Source organism: Onychostruthus taczanowskii, unplaced genomic scaffold (genome assembly GCF_017590055.1).
Source record: "Onychostruthus taczanowskii isolate IOZ18803 unplaced genomic scaffold, ASM1759005v1 scaffold64, whole genome shotgun sequence".
NCBI lineage: Eukaryota > Metazoa > Chordata > Aves > Passeriformes > Passeridae > Onychostruthus > Onychostruthus taczanowskii.
This window is the reverse complement of record NW_024504122.1, coordinates 3177230-3202519: the sequence shown is the minus strand read 5'-3', so window position 1 is coordinate 3202519 and position 25290 is coordinate 3177230. Positions and strand designations below refer to the sequence as shown.

Here is a 25290-nt window from a genome sequence, read left to right as displayed (position 1 = left end):
TTGATTTAAAAGCAGTTTACTCCAATATGATGTAATTTTTGACAATCAGCCAGAGAGACTATTTTTCAAGTTCTTGCCAGATATAAGTCATTGTGGGGAGCTGGGAACACGAGTGCTTCTCTGAGCATGTGGAAAATTGACTTTCATGCCATCCTAAAGGTGACTTTTCCTGGCAGACGCATGCGCCGGGCGATGCCTGAAAACCCAAAAGCAGCACAGCTCCCAGCAAATCCAGCAGGAAAAGCAGCTCCCTGCTCCTCCCCATCCAACACCTGCTGCACAAGTCACACACAGAGCTAAAGACAAGTGGAGTTTGCTTTTCCCTTTGAAGTTTCTCTGTGCCTGGAGTTGCAGAGTGAGGCTTCAGGCTGGTGGCAAGAAGGGGAGCCAAGCGCTGCGCCGGCGCTGCCAACGCACCTGCAGCCCTGGGCACTGCCAGCCCCCGGGGCTCTGCCAGCCTGGGATGGGCTGGGATGTGGGCAGATGTCTGCTAGGACTGGAATGGGGTCACCAGGCTCGTTTGACTCGTGGCTGGAGCCTGGGCTAAGAGCTCCAGGGCCCGTGGGGAGGATGCTGTGTTTACCCACCGAACCACCCACGCACTCAAAAACCCCTCTGGCCCAGGGACAGGTGTTCCCCACCCTGAGGGAAACCTTCTCCCATGGAGAAGGGAGGCAAGGTGAACCTTAAAAATTGAATTAAATCCCTTGGTTTCATCACCTGGAATATTCATGGCACATCCTAGCAGTATTTTCCAAACCTAAGGCACTTCCTCAGCCATCGTGCCAATTTTGAGGCACTCACACTATAGCACAAACGGGGGAAAAAGCAGAATGGCCTTAATGTCAGCCAACAGAAAAGGGCTGATTTATTTATTATTTATTTAGTCTTTCATTTATTTCAACTTACAAAACTATTCCTGGTCACTTAGAGCGTTTGATCAAGAAATCATGCAAAATTTAGACAAGGAAAAGTTCTGGAGTCTCTGCTGGTCTCTTTTGCTTGTAATAGTTCAGTTCCTCAGAGAGTTCTGCCTCTCTGACGTGATACCAAGGAGCTTATAAAGAGAAAGGTATTTAAAACACCTTTCAACACCTCCAAAGATCTGTTAACACCCTGCAGTCCTGCAGCTCCTCAAAGAGAGACATTTGGGCAATTTCCATCTGTTAAGACACCAGCAAACCCTGTCCTTCTACTGGTATGAAAACAGAGTTCATAAAGATGAATTTCCTGAAAATTGGGCTCTTTACAAGGGTCATGGAGGCCAACAGAAGTGAAATACCCCACATTTTTTAAACAAGAAAAACTAAGATTAAAAAAATTGAAGTCTTTGGAACTCCATGAGAACTGGAGACATCCAACACCAGAAAAAACAACGCAGCTTCTCAGTTAGAAGGGTTTTAGTTAAAGTAAGGTGTAAGTAAGGTGTAAAAGCTCACATAAAGCAGCCATGAACTAAATATATCATCCAAAAATGACTGTAAAGTACGAAATTCAATTTCAAGGAGTATTTACTGTTGTCCAGAGCAGCTGTGGCTGCCCCTGGATCCCTGGCAGTGTCCAAGGCCAGGCTGGACAGGGCTGGGACAGTGGAAGGTGTCACTGCCCATGGCAGGGGGTGGCACTGGATGTTCTTTAAGATCCCTTCCAACCCAAACCACTCAGGGATTCTATGATTTAAAATTTGTTTTCACTCACTATCACTGGTTAATTCCACTGGACACACTCGCATTTTCAAGCAGCTGAAAAATTCCATGGAAACACAAAATCCAGGAGCAAACCCAGGCAGAGTTTCATTGGCTGCTGAGAGGAGCAGGTGAGGTTGGACACCTTTCCTCAAGCACAAGCCAATCATCAGCTCCAGAGAGCTGCAGAAGAGACAGCATGAACAAGCAGCACCCAAGAGAGCTGATCTCAGCACATCCAGCCTTCTGCCTCAGAGCTGGAAGCTGTAAAATCATCCCTTCCCTCCTCTCCTCCCCATCCACCAGCCCTGGAATCAGGTTCACATTTGTGCACAAAGCAACCAAACCCACACCTGAACTGTGCCTGACAATATCTATCATAAAAATCCTCATGCATGCTGTATGAAGCTTCTTTTGGGGTAGAAAAACCCCCAAATGCTCCTTTGTTCATTGTCTCATATCTCCAAGAACTGCTGAATATGTTAAAAATTTTGAACAGAATTTGAAACACAGGAGGAAGTTGTGGTTTAGGATATTACCCCTCATCTCAGGAGAACAAACACCTCTAAATTTCACAGAAATAATCCACAAAGCTCAGCTGAGCCATAGTAAGAGACCAGACTTACTTGACAGCAAATTCAGGAATGGTTACAAAGGCACAGCTATGAAAAAAACTCCAGATTGCATCAAAACCCAGATGAACTCAAGCCTAACATTTATCCTGCTGCTTCCTCTTGAGGTTTAGACCCTGACATGAAGAGGACCAAAGCCAACTGTGGATTTAATCTCCCCCATGGTGTTTAAACCCAAAATTCCCACAGGTGAGTGCCCAGCCTTGGTGATGCTGCAGCAACTCTGTGACCACGGGGCTCCCAAGTGCCTGACACAGGGGATGTGCCAGTGGCCTGACATCATCCCTCAAGGAATGTCTCCTGGATGCCTTGGGAATAAGGATTTCCCACATGGGTCATTATCTGGGCTATTTAATTAGCCCTAGACAAGCCTAGATGGGAACACAGATCTCAGAATTTGGACTTGAAGGGATTTCATGTTGAGTTAACAGAGCTGAAACAACAAAATCTTTCATAGCTTCACTTCAAAAAAAGAGTTCCAGGAGCACTAAAGCAGAAGAACTTTCAAGAAGCAGCAGCATATTTGGTTGTCTGGTGTTACTGATGTGCAAGCTGAACTTCTCAGGGATGAAGCATTTCTGTTCTCCCCTCCCTCCTGCACGGGTGTCTCTCATTTGACAGGAGCCAAGTCTAGGCCACGGATTTGATGTTTTCCTTCTCTCCAACATAAAAGTTCCCACAAAATTTATGCCTCAGATCTCAGCTCAGCTGTCAAACGTGGCTAAAATTAGAAAATGATTTAAAAAAGAAAAAAAAGAGAGAGGGAGGAAAAAGATGGTTTCCCTAAGTGTTTTGATCAGGAAGCAGGTTACTAGGCAGGGATTGCCAGAAGGAAAATAATAACCCGGAGGAAAACAAAGAAAACCCCAAACTGGGGAGGAACACGGGCAGCAGCCAAAGGGGCTGGAATCCTGCAGGACTGCATTTCCAGGCTGGGGAGCTCTCCCAAAGCCAGACTGTCACCGTGGCCCAGCGTAATCAGGCGCTGCAAAGTCCCTTCCCGTCTGCGAGGCCGTCATTAGCATAATAGCCATCAGTAATTAATTTCCGGCGTGATGTCAGCTGGAGCAGCAGTGCCAAGGCAGTGTCCTTGTCACACCCCCCGGCTGTCTGGGCCCATCTCCCTGATTAGGATGCACCAGGCTTAATGCAATCTGCCAGCAAGAGCCAGGGAGCTCAGGACTAAATTAGGAAAGGTGTCCGGCTTTGCTGAGCGGCAGTCGGGGCCTGGGGAGGATTCTCTGCTCTTTATGAGGCACAAAAGTGATCACTGGGTAATGCCCCCAAATGAGGCAACTTCACCTCCTGCCCTCCCAGCTCTGGAGGGAAAAGAGCTGGATGAGGACAGCAGAGGAATGAATAAAGACAGCACAGCTCGCAGCACCTCAGCCCTCGAGGTATTTATGGTGAAAGGGGGTTTTAAGGGGAATGAGATGCAGCTGGACACGTTTATCCCTTACAGAGGAAGTCCTAAATAAAGCTTTCCCATTCCAGTCACTTGCCAAGGGAAATCTGCATTTCTACACTCCAGACCACAGTGGTCTGCAGTGGGTGCTCCACTCCTGCTCCATTCTCCAGCTGCCTGAAGCCCCCTCCCTCCCTCACTGCTGACAGCCTCAGTGTAACACAAAAATGGAATGAAACCAGGGATTGGAAAATGGAGGCAAGGTGCAGGAAAGGGACAGCAACTCTTCCCAAGGCACTTGGAAACACCAAAATCCTCTCACAGTTTGGCCAAACACTCAAGAGCACAGCACAAAAAGCACCCTCCTCCTCAGGGTGCTCATCTCCTGACACTGCGCAGGTTCACCAGAGAGGCTGAGGGATGGTTTGGGATTTTAGGCTGTTTACTGTGGTTTTTAGGTGGGTTCTTTGAGATGAGTTCACCCTGATGCCATTGATGCAGCACAGACTGAGCTGGGCCTTGCTGAGGAGCAGAGGTTGCAAGGGAACCCTTGCAACATTCAGCTGGCTGAATGTCAGATTATGCTTTATTCTGACCTAGAGATGAGGAAACTGAGAGGTGTTTTAAACACTTCCAGTCTATTTTTAGTCTCTTGTGAAGGGTGAGACAATACAGATATTATAATTTACACTACTGCAATTAGAAGCTAATTATTTCTTAATTACAATATAGTATAAGTGGTTTTGACTTATTAATTTTTACCACACTATGCTGTATATGTCTTAAAACTAATCATCTGAAATTACTCTTCATAAGTCTTACTACAGAACATTTTTCATAATTCTATTTCCCTAAAGTATCTAATCTTATTTATAAACCCAACCTTTGAAACTTGTTTCTAGTTCTATTCTCTCTCAACAATACCTATCTTATTCCATAGCATTTCTAAGTCAATATTTCCTATCTCAAAGTTTACACACAGATACATACTATGTAAACCTTGTGTCAAACTTCAAAAATTCTCTACAAATTCATTTCCCACAGCTGAACAATAACCCCTCACTTCAGCCCACAGAAGAACACAAAGCAGCACTACATTATTGCATTGAATTGTCTTCCCTCTACTCTCAAAAGCAGGAGAGCAGAGAAAGAAGTCCTCAGCATGAACTCTTTTTTCCTTAATTTTAAAGGTATAAAAATCTTCTCAGAAAATAATTACAATACCTGGTTGGGCTCATTCAATAACCAGCCAAAGGATTTGATGCCAAAGGCTGCCTCGTGAGCAGCCACATCGAGGCAGGTGACAGGCTGACCATAGACAGAGTGGAGGATTCTGCCAGGATCTTCTGCTTTCAGGAGATAGACAATGTCCTCTGCAGCTGCCACTGCCACCGGGCTCCCCGTGACATCTGGAACCAGATTAAGGAAGTTGACCTAAAAAGAGCAGACTTTTTATTTTATTTTTTATTTTAATTTATTCTAATGCAGTCAAAAATTCTTTTGCATCACTAGTGCCACATGCTGAACTGAATAAACTACTCATGTGTGTTCTGAATCATCTCAGTTACGGATTCATTCCACACAAAGACCAAGCATCAAACTCATTTCTGAACTGTAAGACTGACTTAGCTTTGGAGGGGGGATTAATCAGGAGTGGTTTAAATCACTTCACACTCTTTAACTGCACAGCTTCCTGCTATAGGAGAGAGGCTGCAAGACTCAATTATTCCTACACACTTCCTTCCCCTTTCAAACAAACGCTGATACTCTGAGACAAAACAAAACTTCAGAGAATGATTTTTAATTACAACTCTCAAAACTTCAGTGACAGAAGGTGCAACCTAAAGAAGCTGCATGAGTAGTTACAGCTTCACAAGTGACACTATTAGGCTGCCTGCAATATCCTGCCTCAGAATTAATCAGATAGTGTGGATCTGGAATGAGACCTGGAGTTTCAGCTCCAATTCTATGCGAGAAAACTGATTTACAAAATGAGCCAGCTTAGTTTACTGTTGACAAAAAAAAACCCCACAAATTAAACCCAGCCAACCTCCTGCACCATATGGACCTGTGTTCATTTTCACTCCCAGCTTAAGCCAGCAGTTCACCCTTGCTCTTCAGGGATGGAAGACTCACCCTTAACCTGCTCCAAAGTCAGAGCCTCGAGCTGGTAACGCCCTGATCTAGTTCAAGCTGTAAGACTTTTCTAAGAACCATCCTAACCCTACCAACAATTATCAGTGGATCAGGAGCTCCTTGAACGAAGCACAGTGGCCTGAAGACTCACCAGTTTCTGGATTTCAAAGGTTCCTGGGGTTTGCCAGACTCCTCTGTCGTCGGGGCTCTCCAGCCTGACCTGGAAGCCGGAGGCCGTGGCCACGGCGGCGCCGCCCGGGGCCAGCGCCAGGGCCTGGATGTGCTGGTTGTGCTGGAAGTGATGGATGGGCTCCTGCCCCAGCAGCAGGCTCCAAACACTGACAGTGCCTGCACAGGGAAATGGGCACTGGGGTTAGCTCAGCCTCTGGCACCACCTTCAACAAGCCTTTAAACAGCTGCAAATCCAGCTGGTGGAACAAAGGAATACAGGGGAAGAGATGGGGGCAGGACAGCTGAACTTCAGGATGCTGTGGTTCCTCTGGCCACGGGTGCACAGGAGAATTTATGTGCTCTGGCCTGAAGCTGAAGGAGGGGAGGTAGAGATGGGATATTGGGAAGGGATTCCTCCCTGCGAGGGTGGGCAGGCCCTGGCACAGGGTGCCCAGAGCAGCTGTGGCTGCCCCTGGATCCCTGGCAGTGCCCAAGGCCAGGCTGGACACTGGGGCTTGGAGCAGCCTGAGACAGTGAAAGGTGTCCCTGCCTTGGCAGGGGTGGCACTGGATGGGCTTTAAGGTCCCTTCCAACCCAAACCCATCTGTGACTCTGTGATTCCAGGCTCTATTGCTCTGTACCTAATTCCTAATTTCTGACTGTCCAATAACATTAGCAGCTACCTTGAGGAAGACTCTTTGACTTCTCTCACATTTCCTTGTTCAGAGATCAGATGCAAGCAGACACCTGAAATTTTGTTCTATTACAGAGAGGCCCTCAATTACCCCCAAAACCAGAGAGGAAGAGCCCACGCTCCAATTTTAAGTCACTTTGCTGCATGGTTCACAGAATATCCTGAGCTGGAAGGCACCCACAGGATCATCCAGCCCAGCCCTGTCCCTGCCCACCCCCCCCAACAACCCCACCCTGTCCATCCCTGGCAGCGCTGTCCAAAGGCTCCTGGAGCTCTGGCAGCCTCGGGGCCGTGCCCATTCCCTGGGGAGCCTGGGCAGTGCCAGCACCCTCTGGAGAAGAGCCTTTCCCTGAGCTCCACCTAAACCTCCAAACACAGCTCCATTGCCTGGTTCCTGTCCCTGGGTCACCAGAGAGAAAAGCTAAAGAATACAAATCTTGAAGAATAAAGGAGTGTAAGTCAAAAGAAAACATATTTGTAATTGCATTTTTGCCAGCCTGGCTCCCCAGTTCTCTATTTAAAAGCATCATAATCTGAGTAAGAACAACCTGAGGCAATCAGGAGGGAACCAGAAGGGAATTGGAGCCTTCTGGGCCACCTTTGCACTGAATTGAGAAGCAATCTTGCAGCGTGACAGGCAGGGCTGGAGAAGCCTCCCTTGCAGAGGAGCACGTTAATGATGAAATGATTAATGGCAGCTCTTCCTTCAGAAGGAGACATAAAAGCCCTGACAGACAGCTGTGGATGGGCACCACTGCCAGTTTGCAAACACTCCTCCCCAGTCCCAGAGGAGGTGAAGCAAGAGTGTGGTAATGAAACTGCACATAGTGAAATGGTAGCTAAATGAGTTTAAATTGATTTATGGTAGCTTTTGTAAAGATTATTTGGTATCTGGAAAGTGCTACCGATGTGAAATAATGCAGATAATCCTTAAGATCCCTGTCTAATGGCACTCCCACTGAATATTTATATTCCTCACCATGGGAATGAGTACCATAATGGGGACCATTTTTGTTTTATTAGGGATGAATATTTAAATTAATCTGCTATTTGCCTAAACAATTAGCCGCCTCTGTTTGTTTACACAAAGCCAAAACTGCAATTAGGCTTCCATCAGAAAGATAAGTCCCGACTAAAACTGTCCCGACGGAGTCGTAAGGGCTCAGAGCAGAACTTCCCAAAATTACTTCTTAGCATAATGGTAATTATGTTAATTGCTTGAAAGGTAAATAACTGCTGAACTGGGTTTGCAAAACAGACTGGTTGCACACAGCTTAAAACCAGTTAACAAATCCAAGTGGGCAGCACAGGCTGCACCCCTGCAGGGCTGAGCTGGGGCTCCTCTTCCCCAGAGCAAAGGGATGGGGAGGTCCCACCTCCAGGAGAGATGATTCAGCCAGGCAAAACCCCACCAGTGATGAAGTGTTATCACATCCAGGGAGTTAGAACTGGACTTTTGTGTCAGACCGTGGATTTGGCTGCCAGGCTCCTCCAAGCAGGAGGATTTTCAATTTTTGTTCAGCAGAAAATGTATCTCAATTAAAGATCAGGTTCATGAAGGGGAAAAGGGAGGGTGATTTGCTTTCAGTGAAGCCTTTTGTTTACACATCTTTGTGATGAACATTCCACTGGGTTGAATAGTGTCTAAATGGATGAAAGTTCTGAAAAATTAAAAAAAAAAAAATATTCTGACCACAGGAGCGAACTGAGAAACCCAGAGCTCAGGGTTCTGCTCTCTAATTTTGGGCAACAAGCCACTAATTATTATTATTATTATTATTGCATCTCAAACATGAGAAAAATCTGTCCAAAATAAAAGATTTTAACCAGGCAAACACAGCATGCAACATCTGATACACGATATGGGCAATACATTCCTGGTAATGTAAAAAAAAAAAAGTGACTTGTAAGGTCACAAATTCACATGTGATGAAGGAGCACAAAGTAAAGAGTAACCTGGAGAGCTCAAAGAATATCCTGAATTGGAAGGGGCCCACAAGGATCAGGACAGAAAAAAACAGAAAAAGCAAACACTCCACTGGATTTATAAATAGGTAAAGCTGCTATGAGGGCTAAAAGTGCTGCTCAGAATATTCTGCATTTCACTGCAGAAACAACACAAGGTATTTATGGGTGTGCAAGTCCTTGCAGCAGTCAATCACGTTTGGGTAAGAGCAAAAAATCCCACACCATTCCAGCTCAGGTTATTAGTGTGGCACTAAAAAAATAATCAGGCTAAGATTTAGCAGTGCAGATGAGATCACTGCTCTCCACAGTCTGTCTTCCTGCCTCCAGCACTGCCCAGCACCTCATTTCCACAGCAATTCCTCTGCTGAGGTGAAGTTAAGGTTGCAGCCATATGTTATCTTTTTAATTCTTTATAATACTGAAATCTTACTAAGTGTTAGAAGGCCACAAAATGAAAATTAGAAGCAGCGGTTTCACAGCACGCTAAAATCTGCACCAAAATTGTGATTATTCCAACTGAACTCTAACAGTAACTCCCCAAAATTATTTAGAATTATGAGCAAGCTGGAAAGTCATTGTGGCTCAAGAAAAGAAGTGCAAGAAGCTGCTGCTGGTGGTGTAATGCTGACATTCCATGTGACCATCACTGCACCAGCCTCATTTATCACTTTGCCCCAGACTGGACAAAAAACTCAACTCCCAACCCATTTCTGAACTGTGGCCTGATAAAAGATCCATTTACTGCCAGTCACTCCAGACTGGGAAGTACTTGGATAGAACATTGAGCAGGAGGCTGTGCTGAGAGTGCAGTGCTGAACCTGACTGAACTCCAGATTTTGGGAGCATCACCAGCCTTGCACAGCTCTTGCTGTGTCAAAGGTGGGAGGCTGGAGGCTCCTCTCTCTCCACCAGCAGTGCTGGCAGCACAAAAGACATCCTGCAAAAGCAGCTGTTACATCTGTTTCCACACAGGTTTTCTCTGCCATTACAGGCAATGCATTTGCTACAAAATTAAACAAACCCAAGTATCTTTTTTCCTTTAAAATCCCCTAATCCTCCGACAGGGCAAGGCAGCACAACCACAGAGCAAACAGTGTTAAATCTCATTTGTAAATATTATCCTGGCTGTGTCTGGCAGTGTCACAGAGCCTGTCTGAGCCCCTCCTGAGCTGGGCACAGCTGGCACTGCCCACCTGAGCTGCCTGCTTGGGGAGCTCGGGATGGGAGGGCTGGATGTGGGTGTGGAAGATCCCAGCTCGGATCCCAAGGACCCTTTGCATCAGCTCTTCCACATTAAAACCAGCATTTGCTGTCAGCTGGTGGCTGCTGCCAGCTTTGGAAGAGATGTAAAGCAATCTACATGTGCATTATCTGAAAAAAAAATAAATTAAAATGCCAGGTCTCAGAATTTTGCCTGTGCTGGAGCAGGGAATCCAAATGTGCTCTTGGTTTCCACGCTCATTCCCTTCAGCTGCTGAACACAACAGCCTGGGAAGGCCAGAAGGTGCTGAACTCACATCATCTCCATGGTGCTTGTCCTGTTTCAGAGCTGTGGTCCTGCCACCTTGATTTAAACAAAAATAAACCTCTATTTCACCTTTTGAAAACTTTTGGACTTGATGATCCTTGTGGGTCCTTCCAACCCAGGCAAGTCTGTGATTCTCTGGCTCCATACAGGTAGTTTTTTTTGCTCCAAAGTGGGAACATTAATTTATTTCCTCATACTTTTCAGCTATATCACATCTCTATTAAGTACAACCAGTATAAGAAAAGCATGGGTGGAAATGAGCACCAGCCTGGAGTATCAAAACTTGTTGCTGTGAATTTTGAGTTTTTCCCAAAAACATTTCTAGCTGGAGGAGCCAATTTAACCTTAGTAGATACTTGAAGTTCATTCATCAACATTTTACATTTAATTTTTGCTTCCAGCAGGCCCTGAGGGTACAGAGAGTGAGAGATCAGATGTCAGGGACAAGAGCCTTTCACTCACATTACCATGAGCACACCAGTTCCCACCAAATGTTCCCAGATTTTACCTCTATCACCTTTCTTCCAGGGATTTCCACACAACACCGTCCCTGGACAGTTCCTCAGAGAAGGCACAGACCCTGTTTCATTCCCAGTGTGGGGAATGGGATGACTGGAATGGGAAATCACACTGCATTCACCCAAACCACAAGATCTGCACCCACAGCCACCAATGGGAAGAAACATCCCAGCCCCTGCTCCTGCAGCTTTCTTCTGACATTTTTGCATTCACCCAAACCACAAGATCTGCACCCACAGCCACCAATGGGAATAAACATCCCAGAAAGCTCCTGCAGCTTTCTTCTGACATTTTCTCCTTCACTCCAGCCAGCCTGGAATGCTCCTGCTCTCTTAGAGCACGTCCTGGCACTCAGGGAAAGGCACCAAACCCCTCACTCTGCAAAGAGGGCACAGAAGGGACAACACCCCCAGGCAGCTTTAGGGGCATCAGAAAGGGCAAGAGCACAGAAATCCAAAAAGCAGCGCTGCCAAAATTCCCCTTCTAGAGCCTACAGCAGGCAGGAGCACCTCTGATCCCTGCAGCAAGCACCCTCCTCTGCTTCCTCTGCAGCTCGGGAAGGCCAGCAGCTCCTCACTGGAGGCCTGAGGGGGTACAAGCAGGGCAGCAGGGCCGTGCTCCCCCCTCTGTGCCTGCAGCAGGGTGGCCGTGGCATTTAAAGGACAGCAGGAATAAGTTCTGTTCTCCTGTTGCTGCACGTTGTTTGCCAGTCAAACCATGCAACTCCAGAGCGCAGGGGGAGAGGGATGGCTGAAGTAGACTGCTGTTCCCCAAAAGCTGTGGCTCCCAGCCAAAGGCAGGCAAGCATGGAGCAGATGGAGTCCTGGCAAGGCCTCTCCTGTCCCTGCATTAGCAGCATCTGCTCATTACCCAGAACCCTCGCCTGCTTTATCTAATGCTCCAGGAAAAGCATTTTGATTTGATTCATTTCAGTTCGGTAACGTGCAACACAATTAGTGGTAAAATCAAACTGGAGCACTGCCAGTGCTGACAATAGGAAACAAGGCAGAAGAAATATGAGGCCAGTGGGTTGGAATTCAAAAATCACAACTGTGGCTCGAGTTGCCAAGTCCCGTTGCCCCAGGTGTACATCCAGTGCCCCCACTGAGCGCTGGCACGGGCACAGGGAACTTCATTTGCTCCTCATCCATTCCTCCCTCCTCTCCCTGCCCCTGCAGCCCGAGGCTGGCACCGTCAGGAACCTCCACCAGGAGCCACAATCCCATTTTCCTGCAGGGCCACCACGGAGTGACAACCCACTTTGGACAGGGTATCCCAGGAGGACAAGCCTGTGTCCTTGCTGTGCCTGGGGAAGGAGCTGAGGAGCAGAGCAGGGCTGCCAGCCCTTCCCTGGGATGGGGAGGGATGGGGAGCCAAGGCCAGCACCGCGGGAGCCCTGCGGGACCGGGAGCAGCCGATGGTGTCGGGACGAGCCAGGGATTCGCCAGGGAAGTCTAGACTGCCTGACAGCACCACCTCCAACACGAGCAGATGGTTTCTCTGGGTTAGTCAAACTTACAAACAAAGAGGAAAGGGAGCTGGAAAAGTACAACAAAGAACAATCAAACACATTATCTTCAAAGCCGTCCGCTCCCTCCCCAAAATTTAAAATAACTCTCTCCAGCAAACTGTAAATATGTGCTTTCGGCTTGCAGTTAGTAAACACTGCTAAAATGGGTCTTTTTATTTCCCTATTCCCATAGAAACTAATCTATTCTGACCAAGGCTTCTCAAATCAGAGTAACTGCCATATCACAGAGCCTATTAAAATCTCTACCCAAAAGAATAAAAGACGCCGAGCTTTATGCAAACTAGTTCAGTCACAGCACTGACAGCAAGGGATATGACAGGCAAAAAACCCAGACAAATTATTAGATTAGTCAGTGGGAAACTAGAAAACAAACAAAAGACCCTCTGCTAGTCATTGTTTGGAACACTAGAAAAAACCCAGCACTTAAACTTGTGTTATAATTTCCTATTACTCCAGTAAATAATATTGGTAACACCAGATTTGCTGTTTTCAGAAAATGTTGCCTATTAACAATTTTTACCCACAGAAAACCATCCTGGCATGATCCAAGCCAGAAAAACAGCTAAGGATATTGAGTATCTTAAAACACATAAAGCATTTAATTTACTTTTAAAATAAAAGTATGGATTAGGGATTTTTTGGGATTATCCACCTTCTGTTTTGTTTTCACCTGTAGACACACCAGGATCAAAGACTGTATGTGTACAAAGCTCTCTAAACTTACAAATATTCTTTATTTATACCCAAGACACATTTTAAGTATCAAATTTTACATTTTAAAGATGATGGGAGTTGAGTTCTGCCTGAGCCCCTCAGTTTAGGATCCCAGTTGGCCGGTACTGTCCAAACCTGACTTTTTTAATTGCTCTTCCCACATCCAGAAGATGCTGGTCTCTGGCTCTTTTTGTCCATTATAGAAACCCTCTAAGGGTATTTAAAACAATGCACACAACCAGGATTTTATGAGGGTTTCACTAAATATTAGGTGAAAGTTTTCATTTCTTTAAATCCAAGTATATAATAACAACCCAGCACTGCAAACCAACACTTCAGTGCATCCACACACCAAGCCAAGAGCAAGAGGGATGGGGATTAATCAGACATCCAAGTTTACCACCATCCCCATAACAAAGCTCCACTGCACCCCAAGGGAGTTTTGGCCAGAGGAGAAGGCTGGTGGAAGAATATTTAATATTTTTATAGCAAAACAAGTTATTTGCTTAAGATAGCTTGGCTGGACTACAGCCTGGCACTCAAGCTTTGTGCAGCAGCCCCAGTAGGAATTAAAGCTCAGTTTTAATGGGTGCTATGTTCCAATGCCTCCTAATGCATTTAGGGTTATTGGCCAACTTTCTCACATAAAAGCAAGTGTGTGCGTGTGTGTGGATACACAGGATTACAGACACACAAAAAGCTGAGCACAGCTGCTTCATTCTTCTAAAGCCTTTTTTTTTTTTGCTGTTGTTTTAATAGGGAGGAGAGTTGCGGTCGCTCACCGTCCTCGTGGGCAGCCGCGGCCAGGGAGCTGTTGATCCTCACAAAGGAGACGTGTGGCAGGGCTCCAGCCCCTCCAGGGCCTGGCACTGCTGCCAGCACAGGGGCTGTGTAGTCCCAGGTGCGGGTGTCCCACAGCCTCACCTCCCCTGAGCTGTACCTGCAAAACAAGGGCAGCCGTCACCCCACGCGGGAAATAATCAGAGAGAATTTTTACAGCTTGACGGAAGGCTTACATAGAGAGATAAGAATTGCCTTCTCTTCTTCTCTCTGTGCTTCTCCAGGAAAAATCCTGGGAGAGAAAATTATGTCTCTCTCTGTTCAGAGAATGTGAATGCCACAACACAGTATGGATCTGTATGCAAACTGTGCATATAATCATAGTTATAAAGAATTTGAAGGATTGTGTTCTATAATTTTATCTGACCATTCAGAGTCCATCCACAAACAACTTCACAAATGAAATCCTTTCACAAATAAATTAAAACAGATGACAGATCATAGTTAAATTACTTGTTTAAAACATAGTTTTACACCTTAACTAAAAAACTTTACAGAATAAGTTTAAATGTATTGATTGTTACAGTGACAATGTCAGTGACAGTACATTGTACACTTCACTGTGCACAGCAAACAATAAACAATGTCATCAAAAAGTTTTTTCCATTCAAGAGAGAGGGGGAAATGTGGGAAATGAATTTGTAGGGAATTCTCCTAACCTGACAGAAGGCCCACACAGTGTGCATCTGTATGCAAACCTTGAGATAAGAAATGCTGAGTTAGAAATGCCATGGAATAGGACAGACATTGTTGGGAGAGAAATGGAGCTAGAAACAAGTTTCAAAGGATGGCCTTGCAAATAAGACTGGATACTTTGGAGAAACAGAAATATGAAAGATCATTGTAGTGGGACCCATGAGGAATAGTTTTAGGTGACTGGCTTTAAGGCATTTACAGCATGGGTGGCTAAAACTGATAGGCCAAGAAACTCTTACAGTGTATTGTAATTAGAAAATAGTTGGCTTCTGATTGTGATGGTGTGAATTATAACATCTGTATTGTCTCACCCTCCTCATGAGACTGAAAATGGAATAAAAGTTCTTTGAACACCTCTCATTCGAACACCATCTCTAAATCAGAAAAGGGCCTAATCCAGCAGCCCCACAGCACCTGCAAAGAGGTGGCTGCAGCAGAAGGGAGGAAGGAAGAAGCATGGGTTCAAACAGCTCCCAGACTGATCCTCCCCCAGCCCCCTGTGCACAAAACCATCAGCTTTGCCCATTTTAGTCCCATTTATTGAGCATGGCAACAAGTCTACCAGGGCAGGCAGGTAAACTGAAATTGGAGCTACAAGGAATGGTGTGGCCAGCAGGACCGGAGCGGTGATTCTCCCCCTGTGCTCAGCACTGGTGAGGCTGCGCCTGAGCGCTGTGTCCACTCCTGGGGCTCTGTTTTGGAAGGATATTTAGGGGCTGGGGTGTGTCCAGAGAAGGGAAACAAGGCTGGTGAGGGGCTTGGAGCACAGGTCCTGTGAGGAACTCCGAGTTCTGTGAGCTCCTGAGGGAGTTGGGGTTGTTTAGCATGGAAAAAAGGAGGGCCAGGGGTGACCTTATATAACTCCCTGACAGGAAGCTGTAGCCAGGGAGGGTTGGTCTCCTCTCCCAGGGAACGACCGACAGAATGAGAGGACACAGCCTCAAGCTGTGCCAGGGGAAGTTTAGGTTGAACATCAGGAAAGAATTCTTCACTGAGACTGGCCACTGGAACTGGTCTGCCCAGGGAGGCAGTGTATCATTGTCACAGCTCTTAATGAAGGGATGGGAGCACAGCTGGGCTAAGAGCCATTTATTGCTCAGATAAACATCAGCCTCAGAGGCTGTGAGATTTTAGAGGAGCAAGCAACCAGCCATAGCTCAAAATGGTCACAAGTTCCTTGTTACAAGACAATATAGAACTAACCCAATGAATAGATGCCACAAGGTTTATTTCACTTTTCTAACCTATCACCTTTACTCACTTCTGCTGCACTGAGGGTACTTTTGTCCAATAGGCTTCTGTCTCACAGGCACACAGATGCTTCTATTATAACTTCTCAATTCTTAGCTTATTCCATAAAACCCCACCCCTACATTATAAACCCTTTGCCATCTTATCAATGCAGTTTCTCACTTACTTAAAGCATATTCTTACAGCTACAGAAACTATATAGAAACATAAGTTTATGATTTTTCCTTAGTGTCTGTGTATTTTGTTTTTACATCAATCCAAACTTTCTCTAAGGCTGCAGATCAAACCCTTCAGTGTCTGTGGAAGTTTCTGTTTTTGCAATGCCCACAGTGGTGGAGTCACTGTCCCCGGATGTGGCACTCAGTGCCATGGTTCAGCAGATGAGGAACTGCTGGGTCACAGGTTGGACTTGATGCTCTCAGAGGTCTTTTCCAACCCAGTTCATTCTGTGACACACAACTGAGCCACCACTATCAGTATCCACTTTGCAAATAACACACAAGGAGAGCCAAGCTCAAGAGGAAAAAGGAAATCAGGAACAAGCCTAAATTACCTCACTTCAAACTGGTTCTTTTCAGTCTTTCAAGATTTCTGGTTGTGTTCAACCAGAGCATTTATCTATGACCATACAAGCACCCACCCAACCTACTGCTCTTTATAGGAAGAAACTTCTTTTTATAGAAGAAATTTCTTGATGCCTCATCAACAGATCAACTTAAGTACATCTCTGAAGACTAAATAATTAATTAATTCAACTAAGTGTTGTCTTTAGAATTAAGGCAATGGTTCCTTTTTTGCAGCAGGCTCATTAAAATATCACCAAAAAATGTAGTTTAATATCAGCTTGCCAATGAGGAAATAAAGAAACACAACTAAACTTTTCAAATAATATTGAATATATCTGATTGAAAGAAGGTTGTTACACAGCAAACAATGGATAAACTGCTCTGGGCCATCTATGACCACACAAGAGACTACTAAAGGAAAAAAAAATCACAGAGAAGCTTCTACAACCAGTCAAAGACCACAGTTGTATAGTTATTTAAGGCTAGTTTTGACAAAACTGTGATAATTAACACTGCCAGATATCTTCCTCTGGCATAACTGACACTTGGATTCTTTTGGAAAATCAAAGGTGATTCCTGCTCTGTCACCTTTGTTGTTGCATCCTGACTTTTGGGGGAAAAGTATTAGGGAAGAGTGATTCTTACCAGCCTCAGAGGTCTGGTGGCTGGGAATCTGGCTGTGCTTATGAGGAAAAAAAGTTAATTACAAGAAAAAGAAGGAAAGGAAGGTTTAGGGGACATGGGAGTTGCACTCAGGTTTCCCAGTTCTCTGGGCAGTGCCATGCCTGGGGCTCCTGGTACTGGGAGCAGATCCCTCCCCATCTCCTGGTGAAAAGGTTCCAGTTTACAGAAGGAATTAAAGTGCCCAGAGGGGTGGTGAAATCTGTCAGGCAGAGAGAGATGCACATTAATTCCTTGCACTGATCAGGAAGAGAGGGAAGCCTGTCCTTGTCACCTGCCTCCTCTGCTGTGTCTTCCAGGGAAATGAGAGAGCAGGGTGGGACACCTCTCCCTTCCCCTCCCTCTGCAAACGAGGCCCAAACCCCTCTGAATCCTGCTTTTATTTCCAATCTACAGCAGCACAATCTAACAAGAACAGGCCAAGAAAGAAGCTTCCCCAAAGCAAAATGTTTCATGTTGGATTGTACACAGAGGGCAGATCAGATCACAACAAATCTCCTCAGTCTGCAAAACTGGAAAGGGCTCATTTTGCTTCAAAATCTGGATACAAACCACAACAGGACAGGTGATTGCACAGATCTGCTGCAGTCCCCTTCAACAAGAGGCACACAATGTTTTGGAAGCATTTTAATTTTGAATTGTTTTTTGTTTCCTTATGTTAGGGTTGGTTGGGGTCATGTTTTCTAGCTTCTCCTGGCTGCCAAGAGCAGCAGATTCCTCCCAAGGGAAGCCAAAATTCTCTTGTCACTGAAAAGTGAGTTCCAGGGGAGACATAAAACACTAGTAGACTGGACAGAACTCAGTGACAGAATATTTGTTTTCATCTCTAAATAAACAAGAAAGAACAGCATCTCCTCCTAGTGTAGGTCTCACACAGTCCAGGCTGGAGATGTAAAAACAGAGACTGAGAGAAGGAGAAAATGGCAGGAGAAGAGGAGAGACCCAGGGCTGGGTAATTCTCAGGGCACACTGCACCTGGCTTCCCTACACAGCCTGGAACACAAGGGATCCACCAAAAATAACAATGCATTGACTGCAATCCTGGAATTAAAGATCCAACATCACAGGACCACAGTAAATCCTCAAATTAAAAAATCCTTAATTTAATTCTTTAAAAAATCATTAAATTAATTTTATCTCAGAATTCAATCAAGTCAAAATTTAGTTTGAACCATTCTTTCCTCACAAAGAATCACCTGAACCACCTCTGAGCCAAGCTCAAACTGGAGCAGTACCACCAAAAACTTCTGGCCACTGGCTTGAAATCAATTTGATGATGAAATAAATTCTGATGTGTTTTTGCTGGGACCTTTTTGGCAGGGTCTGCACCAGCCCACCCTGCAGCCTCCTCCTCCTCCCTCCTCCACTCCCTGGTGGATCAGCTCATGCTGGAGACTCCTACTCCTGTGCCATGAAGCCACACTGCTCTCCCAGCCCCTGAAAGGACACCAGAGCTTGTCCCCAGTGGGCTCTGACACTGCCCAACAATCCCTGAGAGCATCCTGTGCTCCTCCAGTGACAGAGACCAGGGAGACTCCACGTGCCAGGAGAGCCCTGCAAGAGCCCACCAAAGCTCCCAGCAGAGCCAGCACAGCAGAAGTTCCTCAGGAAGGTTCCCAAGGCTTCCTGGATCCCTCCTCCCCCATTTCTCACCATTCCCATCCTTCCCAGGGCAGTCCCACACAGCAGAGCTGAAGGATTGGGAGAGATGTTCCACAAGACCGTGGTGGGATCATGAGTGGAGCTGCAGGTCTGGGCAGGGAACCAGCCTGGGGAAATGGGAGACATAAACCAGCTCCTCCACTGCCCATTTCCAGTGTGCACTGGGCCTGCACCAGGACTGAACTGGAAGAATTTCAAACACACAGGAATCCAATGCAGAAGGAAAAAAAAATTTAATGCTGCTGTAAAGAGCACCACACTTTCAATTTGTAACCACAACAAAAGGCTTTTAAACTATTAAAGCACTGCCTTGCTGTATTAAAAAAAAAAAAAAGGCTGCGTTATTGCAGATAATTGGCAGATCTGCCCTATCAACAGAGCTGGCTGGAGAGAGGAACACACTATTTCTAGATAATTTCAAGATTTCTATTCATTCCCCACCACAAATTTTATATTTTGCCTTGAAAATTTCATTTGGATCACTCAATGAAATAACCTCAGATGCAAGTCCTGCCCAAGAACAAGCCCAGCACTCCAAACCCACTCAGTTACTGAATTTTCTACCAAGATGGCAATGAAATGCCCACTTAGCTTCCTGCTGGAGTGAAAAAACCCCAAACCAAGTCACAACTCCCTTCCTGTTGAATACAGCAATGATCCCATCCTGCTTGCTCTGACACCAAGAGCATTCAGCTGCTGCTGCTTTCCCCTGATGGGTGCCATGAGCTGACTGCTGCAGTGGCAGCTAAATCCTCCAACAGCTGACACCACTGAGCAGACCCAACAACCCAACCCCAAACCCTAAAACAACCCACATTAGAGACCACACCTGCTTCATTTCATTTAGAAAGGCTGTCCAAAGTCTTGCTCTCCTGAGCACAACAGGGAGCAACAAGAAGCCTGTTGCTCACAAGGCCAATTTCCCCTTCTCCTGCTACCCATTCCCTGATTCCTTCCACCATACCACACCTGGCTCCCAGCTCTCTCTACTCACAGACACATTTTTCCTTCTCTGATGTTCAACAGAGCCTCTCCACCCAAAAACTCAGCTTCTTTGATGGACTCACATTTCACTTTGCCCTTGTTCTTTGGAATATTTCAGTATAGACACATGAGAAGCAGCAGCAGAGAAGAGATGAGCTGTATTTTTCCACACAGACTTCCCCTCAAGGAGCCCATTCTGTATTTCTGGCCAGATATGGACCTAGCTGTAAAAATTAGCCTGGATATTCAGCTTAAGCTTTACAGAGATGCATCAAAACCTTGCTGAAATAGAACAACAATGGGTGGAATGCATACGGCATAGAAAAACTGGGAAAAATTAATATACAATCAGAATATCTACTCACTAACCAAAAGCATTGTGACTACTTTTTAGTGGCAGTAATGAGATGGACATCCTGCTCATGCCCTCCCACACGAGTGAAAGCAGAAGGAGCTGGGGTTAAAAGCTGCTGCTGCCCCACGATGAATGTCTGGGAAGCAGGTGGTGGAGTGCAGAGCACATGTGGGAGGAAGCAGAGCTGGAGGCTGGGCACAGCTCTAATGAAGTGGTGCTGAAGAGGCAGACGATTTCATAAGGAGAAAAACATCAGGAAACTGGTCAAAACACAGAATCTCATCTGAAAAAGCTCCACTGTGCTGGATAGCAATAGCCAGAACAAATTTGGGGAAGAGGAGGAGGGGGAGGCTGATCCCTCTCCAGAGCCCCAGATGTCTTTATGGTTGCCTAATGACAATTATACTCAACCAATTAAGACACTGCTATCACAGTTGCATTGTTAGTAAGGCTTTGGCCCTGAGTGTTGATGGCTGTCTAATTAGTGTTTGTGCAAAGTACAACTGCAACTAATATATAAACTGACAAATACACAAAAGAAAAACTGTTAACAGGAACATTTTCCAAACAGTTGAAACTCCGCTCGTTCAGTCCATGGCAGCAGCAAAGACAAACTGCTTTCTTTCATGGCTGGGGTACTGCTGGCATTGCAGAATTTCACTTCAAACCACAGGGTCAACACGACCCTTGCTGGGTTTCTGTTCAGACAGGATGCTGGTGCCACTCACTTTTGGTGCTGCCTTGAGCACACCCCTCCAGGGCACGGCTCACTGCACCAAATTGGGCTGGTCACCAAAGACTTCTGATAAAACCCACCAGAAACCAGTTTACATTTTCCATGTTTTCTCTAAAGAGTCTGTAGCAAGGAAAAGGAAGGAGAAAGAACCCCCTTTGTTTCACAGTCAGGTCTGATTTCCAGAAGGCAAAGTCTGTTCGGTTTCCAGATACCTGCGGTGATCAACAAACCAAAAAAAAAAAACCCAACAACTTTGTTTCAGGCAGTCAGTGACCATCTGTTAATACTCAAAAGATCTTATTATGAAGTCCTTACAATGTCAGTGCATTTTATTGAAGTCAGTAGGAATTTTGCTGCAGTAACAGTCTCTGTTTAAATGGATGCCTGTTGATAAGCAAGTAAAATAATGAGTATTTTGTATTGTCTTGCTCCAACAAGCACCTCAGAGCTTTCATCCTTATTCCACCAAAAGCAACTCTCCAGTCCTTCATGTGTTTAATTAAGGTATCAGCCAGTGCCCCCCTCAGCAGGCTCAAGAATATGGCCCAATTAAAGATGCAAACCCAAGCCCAAACACCTTCAAACTGGTTCAAATTGACCCTGAGCTCCATCTTCTCTGCCAGGCTCAAGTGAGACAGTGACAACTCAACGTCCAATTTCAAAACACCTCCTCATCACAACCATGGCATGTTGGGAGGTACCCCAGTCACAGTGAAAAACCCTGGAATTCAAGGGATTCTAGCACCTTCTTTGTACTCCTCTGAAGTGAGGGATGAGTGATGGACTGCTCAGAAACATCTACCACAGGGGGAGGAGCCCCAAAGACTGGAAGAGGTTCCCAGTTCTCCCTGCATTCTCATTCCCAGGTATTTGGGTGCAATGATTTTGCCATCTCTAACCAACAGGTACCTTGGCTGAGGGATTCCTTAAGGAAAGGATTCAGGAAAAACTAATAGTAGCAGAAAAGAGCTACTTCACATGGCAGAAAGGAATATAAATAGAACACAATGACCAAAAATAAAATACAAATGGAACAGGGAAGAGAAAATTTTCTATTACACAGCAGAAAGCTACACCATAAAACACAAGGAAAAACAGATGGGGGTAAACCAAAACCAGAGTCTGAAACAATCCTAATGCTGGTAGAAGAATGCAGAGTAGAAAATTAATCTCCCTGATTTCATCCAAATGTACTTTTGGGTTGCCTGATATACAAATGCAGCCATGAAAAATGTGACTAATGTGTCCCAAAATGGATCTGGAAGCACTTTTAGATTTAGCATGTAGAAAATCCATTCTGAGCATCCACATGATCAGTTCCCAAACTCTTCTGCTGGGAACCCAACTTTCCAAATTACCAACCCACGCCCATCTGTGGACCCCTCACAAATATGGAGCTGCAGAGAGCTTCTACCTTCCTTTTTAGGGCTTTATTTAGGAAATTATCCCTCAAAAAAGTGGGTTAAGCTGCTGGAGTGTGTAGTTCTGCAGCTTAGCACTGTTATCTGTAACAAAATTAACATTTCACCATCCTCACTGCTTCTGCCTCACCTTCTATATTAAGTGCATGCAAATGTCATACCAAGGGAACAGAAACAAGCCAAAGGTTGTACTGTAAGGAAAACATTTTAATGAACATTTATAAAAGCAGCAATTAGAAAAAGCCACACTCTTTCTAGTAATTTGATTTTTAGGGCCAAAAAACTCTCATCCCCTAGCTCAAGGTTCCAGTGACTTGCATCAGCCCGGGCCCATCAATTAAAGCAGCTGCTCTACCAAGGAAACAAATTACTGTGGGTACAGGAGAAAAAAATTATCTTTTCCATAAGAATTCAGGAGGCATCATGATGCAATTTGGGAAGGCTCTGCTCCATCAGCCCTATTATGTCACAAAAGACAAAGAACAGATAAAACAGTGGCTCCAGTTGCAGACAGAGGTGAGAAACACCACAGGAGGATGCTGGAAATTGATCTGTTTGCTCTGGAAGAACACAAACTGCAGCAGGCTGCAAGCAGCAGAGAGGAGGGGCATCACCTGAGCTCCAGGCACTGATGGTGACAGCCCAAAGAGTAAAAATGAAACCTTCAAGAAGTTTAGTAGAAAGAAGGATGGGTTTGTCTGGCCTTAGTAAAAAACCAGGATTTACAAGCTCAAAATTACTGCCTGTACCTGAGAACACTGAAGGCATCACTGAGCACATCCCTGCAGCAGCAAAACCCAGAGGCAAACCAAGAGCTCTGGGCAGGCTGCAAAAGCAGCTTCCACAGAGTCAGATCAGGCTTCATAAGCACTTGGAGTGAGAAAACCCCCAAACCAAGTCACAACTCCCTTCCTGTTGAATACAGCAATGATCCCATCCTGCTTGCTCTGACACCAAGAGCATTCAGCTGCTGCTGCTGCTTTCCCCTGATGGGTGCCATGAGCTGACTGCTGCAGTGGCAGCTAAATCCTTGAGCAGACCCAACAAGCCAACCCCACTCCGGGTTTCACCTGAAAGGCTTTTCTCAGGAGCTGGCAGAAAAGCCAGCCTGGCTGTCACTAACACAACCGTACCTGAGCCCCGTGCTCATCTGTCACCTGAGCCCTCTGAACTCATGATGTCATTCCCCTGCTCAGCCTCCTCAGGGTGAAAAGAGGAGCCCTGACACTGCTGCTTAACAATGATGAGAGTGAGTGAAGAGAGGACAAAAGGTCTGGGGAAGGTTGAAGAAAAAAGCAATTATTTTCACCTTCTGCTTTGTTTGACATCTTGGCTCCCAGTCACTGGGAGGGGAGGGAGAAACTAGGAAAGTTGTGGCATCGTAGAAGTGAAATTTAGGCAATTAAACAAGGCAGGGGTTTATTCAGGCTGGAAGTCTTCAGTTTGTTAACTTTGATTCATTTTCATTACTAATTAATATTTTGGTTTCCTCAGGTCTGCACACTGAATTAAGATGCAAGAGCTAATAATAAATACCTTGAGAATAACCCACAAGCCCTATAGCAAAAAATCCAAATTAGATGAGAGTTGACATGAAGTTTTAAAAAGTGCAGGAAAGTGATTTCAAGCCTTTCGGGCTAGTTCCACACATCATTATGAAACTAAAGAGAGTGGCAAGCCCAGCTTCTAAAAAGTCATTTGCAGGTCACCTTTGAGCAGGAGCAAAGTGGAGTGGAAGGTGATGGAACAGAACAAAGGAACTCACCATAAAGCAGCAGCTACTTGTGTGTAGATGTTGCTCAAAATGAGTTTGCTCAAAAGGCCCGAATTTTATTGCTCAAAAGGCCTGAATTGTTTGAGAGTGCTCCCAGAATAAAGACAACTGTATAAAATCACGTCAGCATTCAGGATGTCAGCATGAGAAATAAATGTCCAGATTCCCTAACGAAGCACACAGGATATTTAGGAAGTTCTTCCTTAGCTTCTCATTGCCTTCACCAAGCATCACTTGGGGAAACAACACCTGTGCCAGGTGTGCTCCACCCTGAAAAGGGAGGAAATGTGAATCTGTTGGTTTATCAAGGCAATCAGCAGATTAATCTCACCACTCCTGACTTTTTAAATCAGAAGGAAAGCAGGCAGTACTTAGGGGGAGAAGGAGGAAAACATCTGAAATTAAAATTTCAAGAGAAGGCAGGGCTGGTTTCCCAGTCTGTAAGAGGTGCAGGGTCTCCTCACAGCATCTGCTAAATCAGTTTGTGGCCAAGCTCCTCACTACCAGGCCACCACTCAGTCATGGAAAACTGAAGAAAAAAGAAAGAAAAAGATGATACTTTATCGTTCTGGGTCTTGGGAAGGGTGGTCTGACTCTGGGCCTCTTTTGTTTACTTATTTTCAGAGCCACCAGCAGCAGCAGTGAAGCCACAGTGCTTTTTCTGCAAGCATTAAAATATTAACACATCCCCCTCAAAGCCTGCCTGGTGTGGCTTTAGGGGTGAGCTGTGAGGTGAGATGGGCACCAGCAGCACAAGGCAAGCTCACCCCAGGGCTCAGGAACAGCCACAGGTGAGTACTTCAGAGCCAGTCAGGAGCAAGTCTCATGTCATGCCATGGGCACATCACACCATGGGATCCTCTGGAATGACAAGGTCAAACAAGGACAGATGCATGTGCTGAGATCACACTGTCCAGAAGGACCCAACCTCTGACTACAATGCCAAAAAAATAGCAAAAAAAGTAGCAATTTTACTGTCTGAACAAGCATTTGCTTAGCAAACCCCACATAAATCCAGATTTTAGTAAGAGAGAGTGAAGCAGTGCAGGCCTTCTGCACAGTAAATGACAGCACTAGGCACAGGGAGCCTCATCACCAGCAGGAATCTCTAAAAGCCGAGCAAGCAGTATATAATTGCCTTAAGTAAGCTCTGACTTAGGGCTGAAACTCCATTTGAATGGGAGATGAGGGGGAGAACATCATCCCTTTAGAGAAGATCCTTCGAGACGTGTAACTGTAGAAAGGCTGGCAAATACAACATTGATTGGGAGTGAGGTAACCACAAACACCGCTGGCTCAAATGAAAAGGGATTCGGGGGCTGACCCAGAAAACAAGCCTCG

At 45.5% G+C, this 25290-nt stretch overlaps 1 protein-coding gene across 1 annotated transcript in view; it reads right to left on the bottom strand.

Annotated features, from left to right (window-relative positions):
- Positions 1-25290, bottom strand: part of FBXW8 (F-box and WD repeat domain containing 8) — a 55474-nt gene that overhangs the window by 15702 nt on the left and 14482 nt on the right. The window contains exons 5-7 of the mRNA XM_041420260.1: positions 13766-13923; positions 6010-6206; positions 4947-5156 (exon numbers count right to left, since the gene is read on the bottom strand). Coding sequence (XP_041276194.1) covers positions 4947-5156; positions 6010-6206; positions 13766-13923 — 565 coding nt within the window. The remainder of the gene's footprint in view (positions 1-4946; positions 5157-6009; positions 6207-13765; positions 13924-25290) is intronic.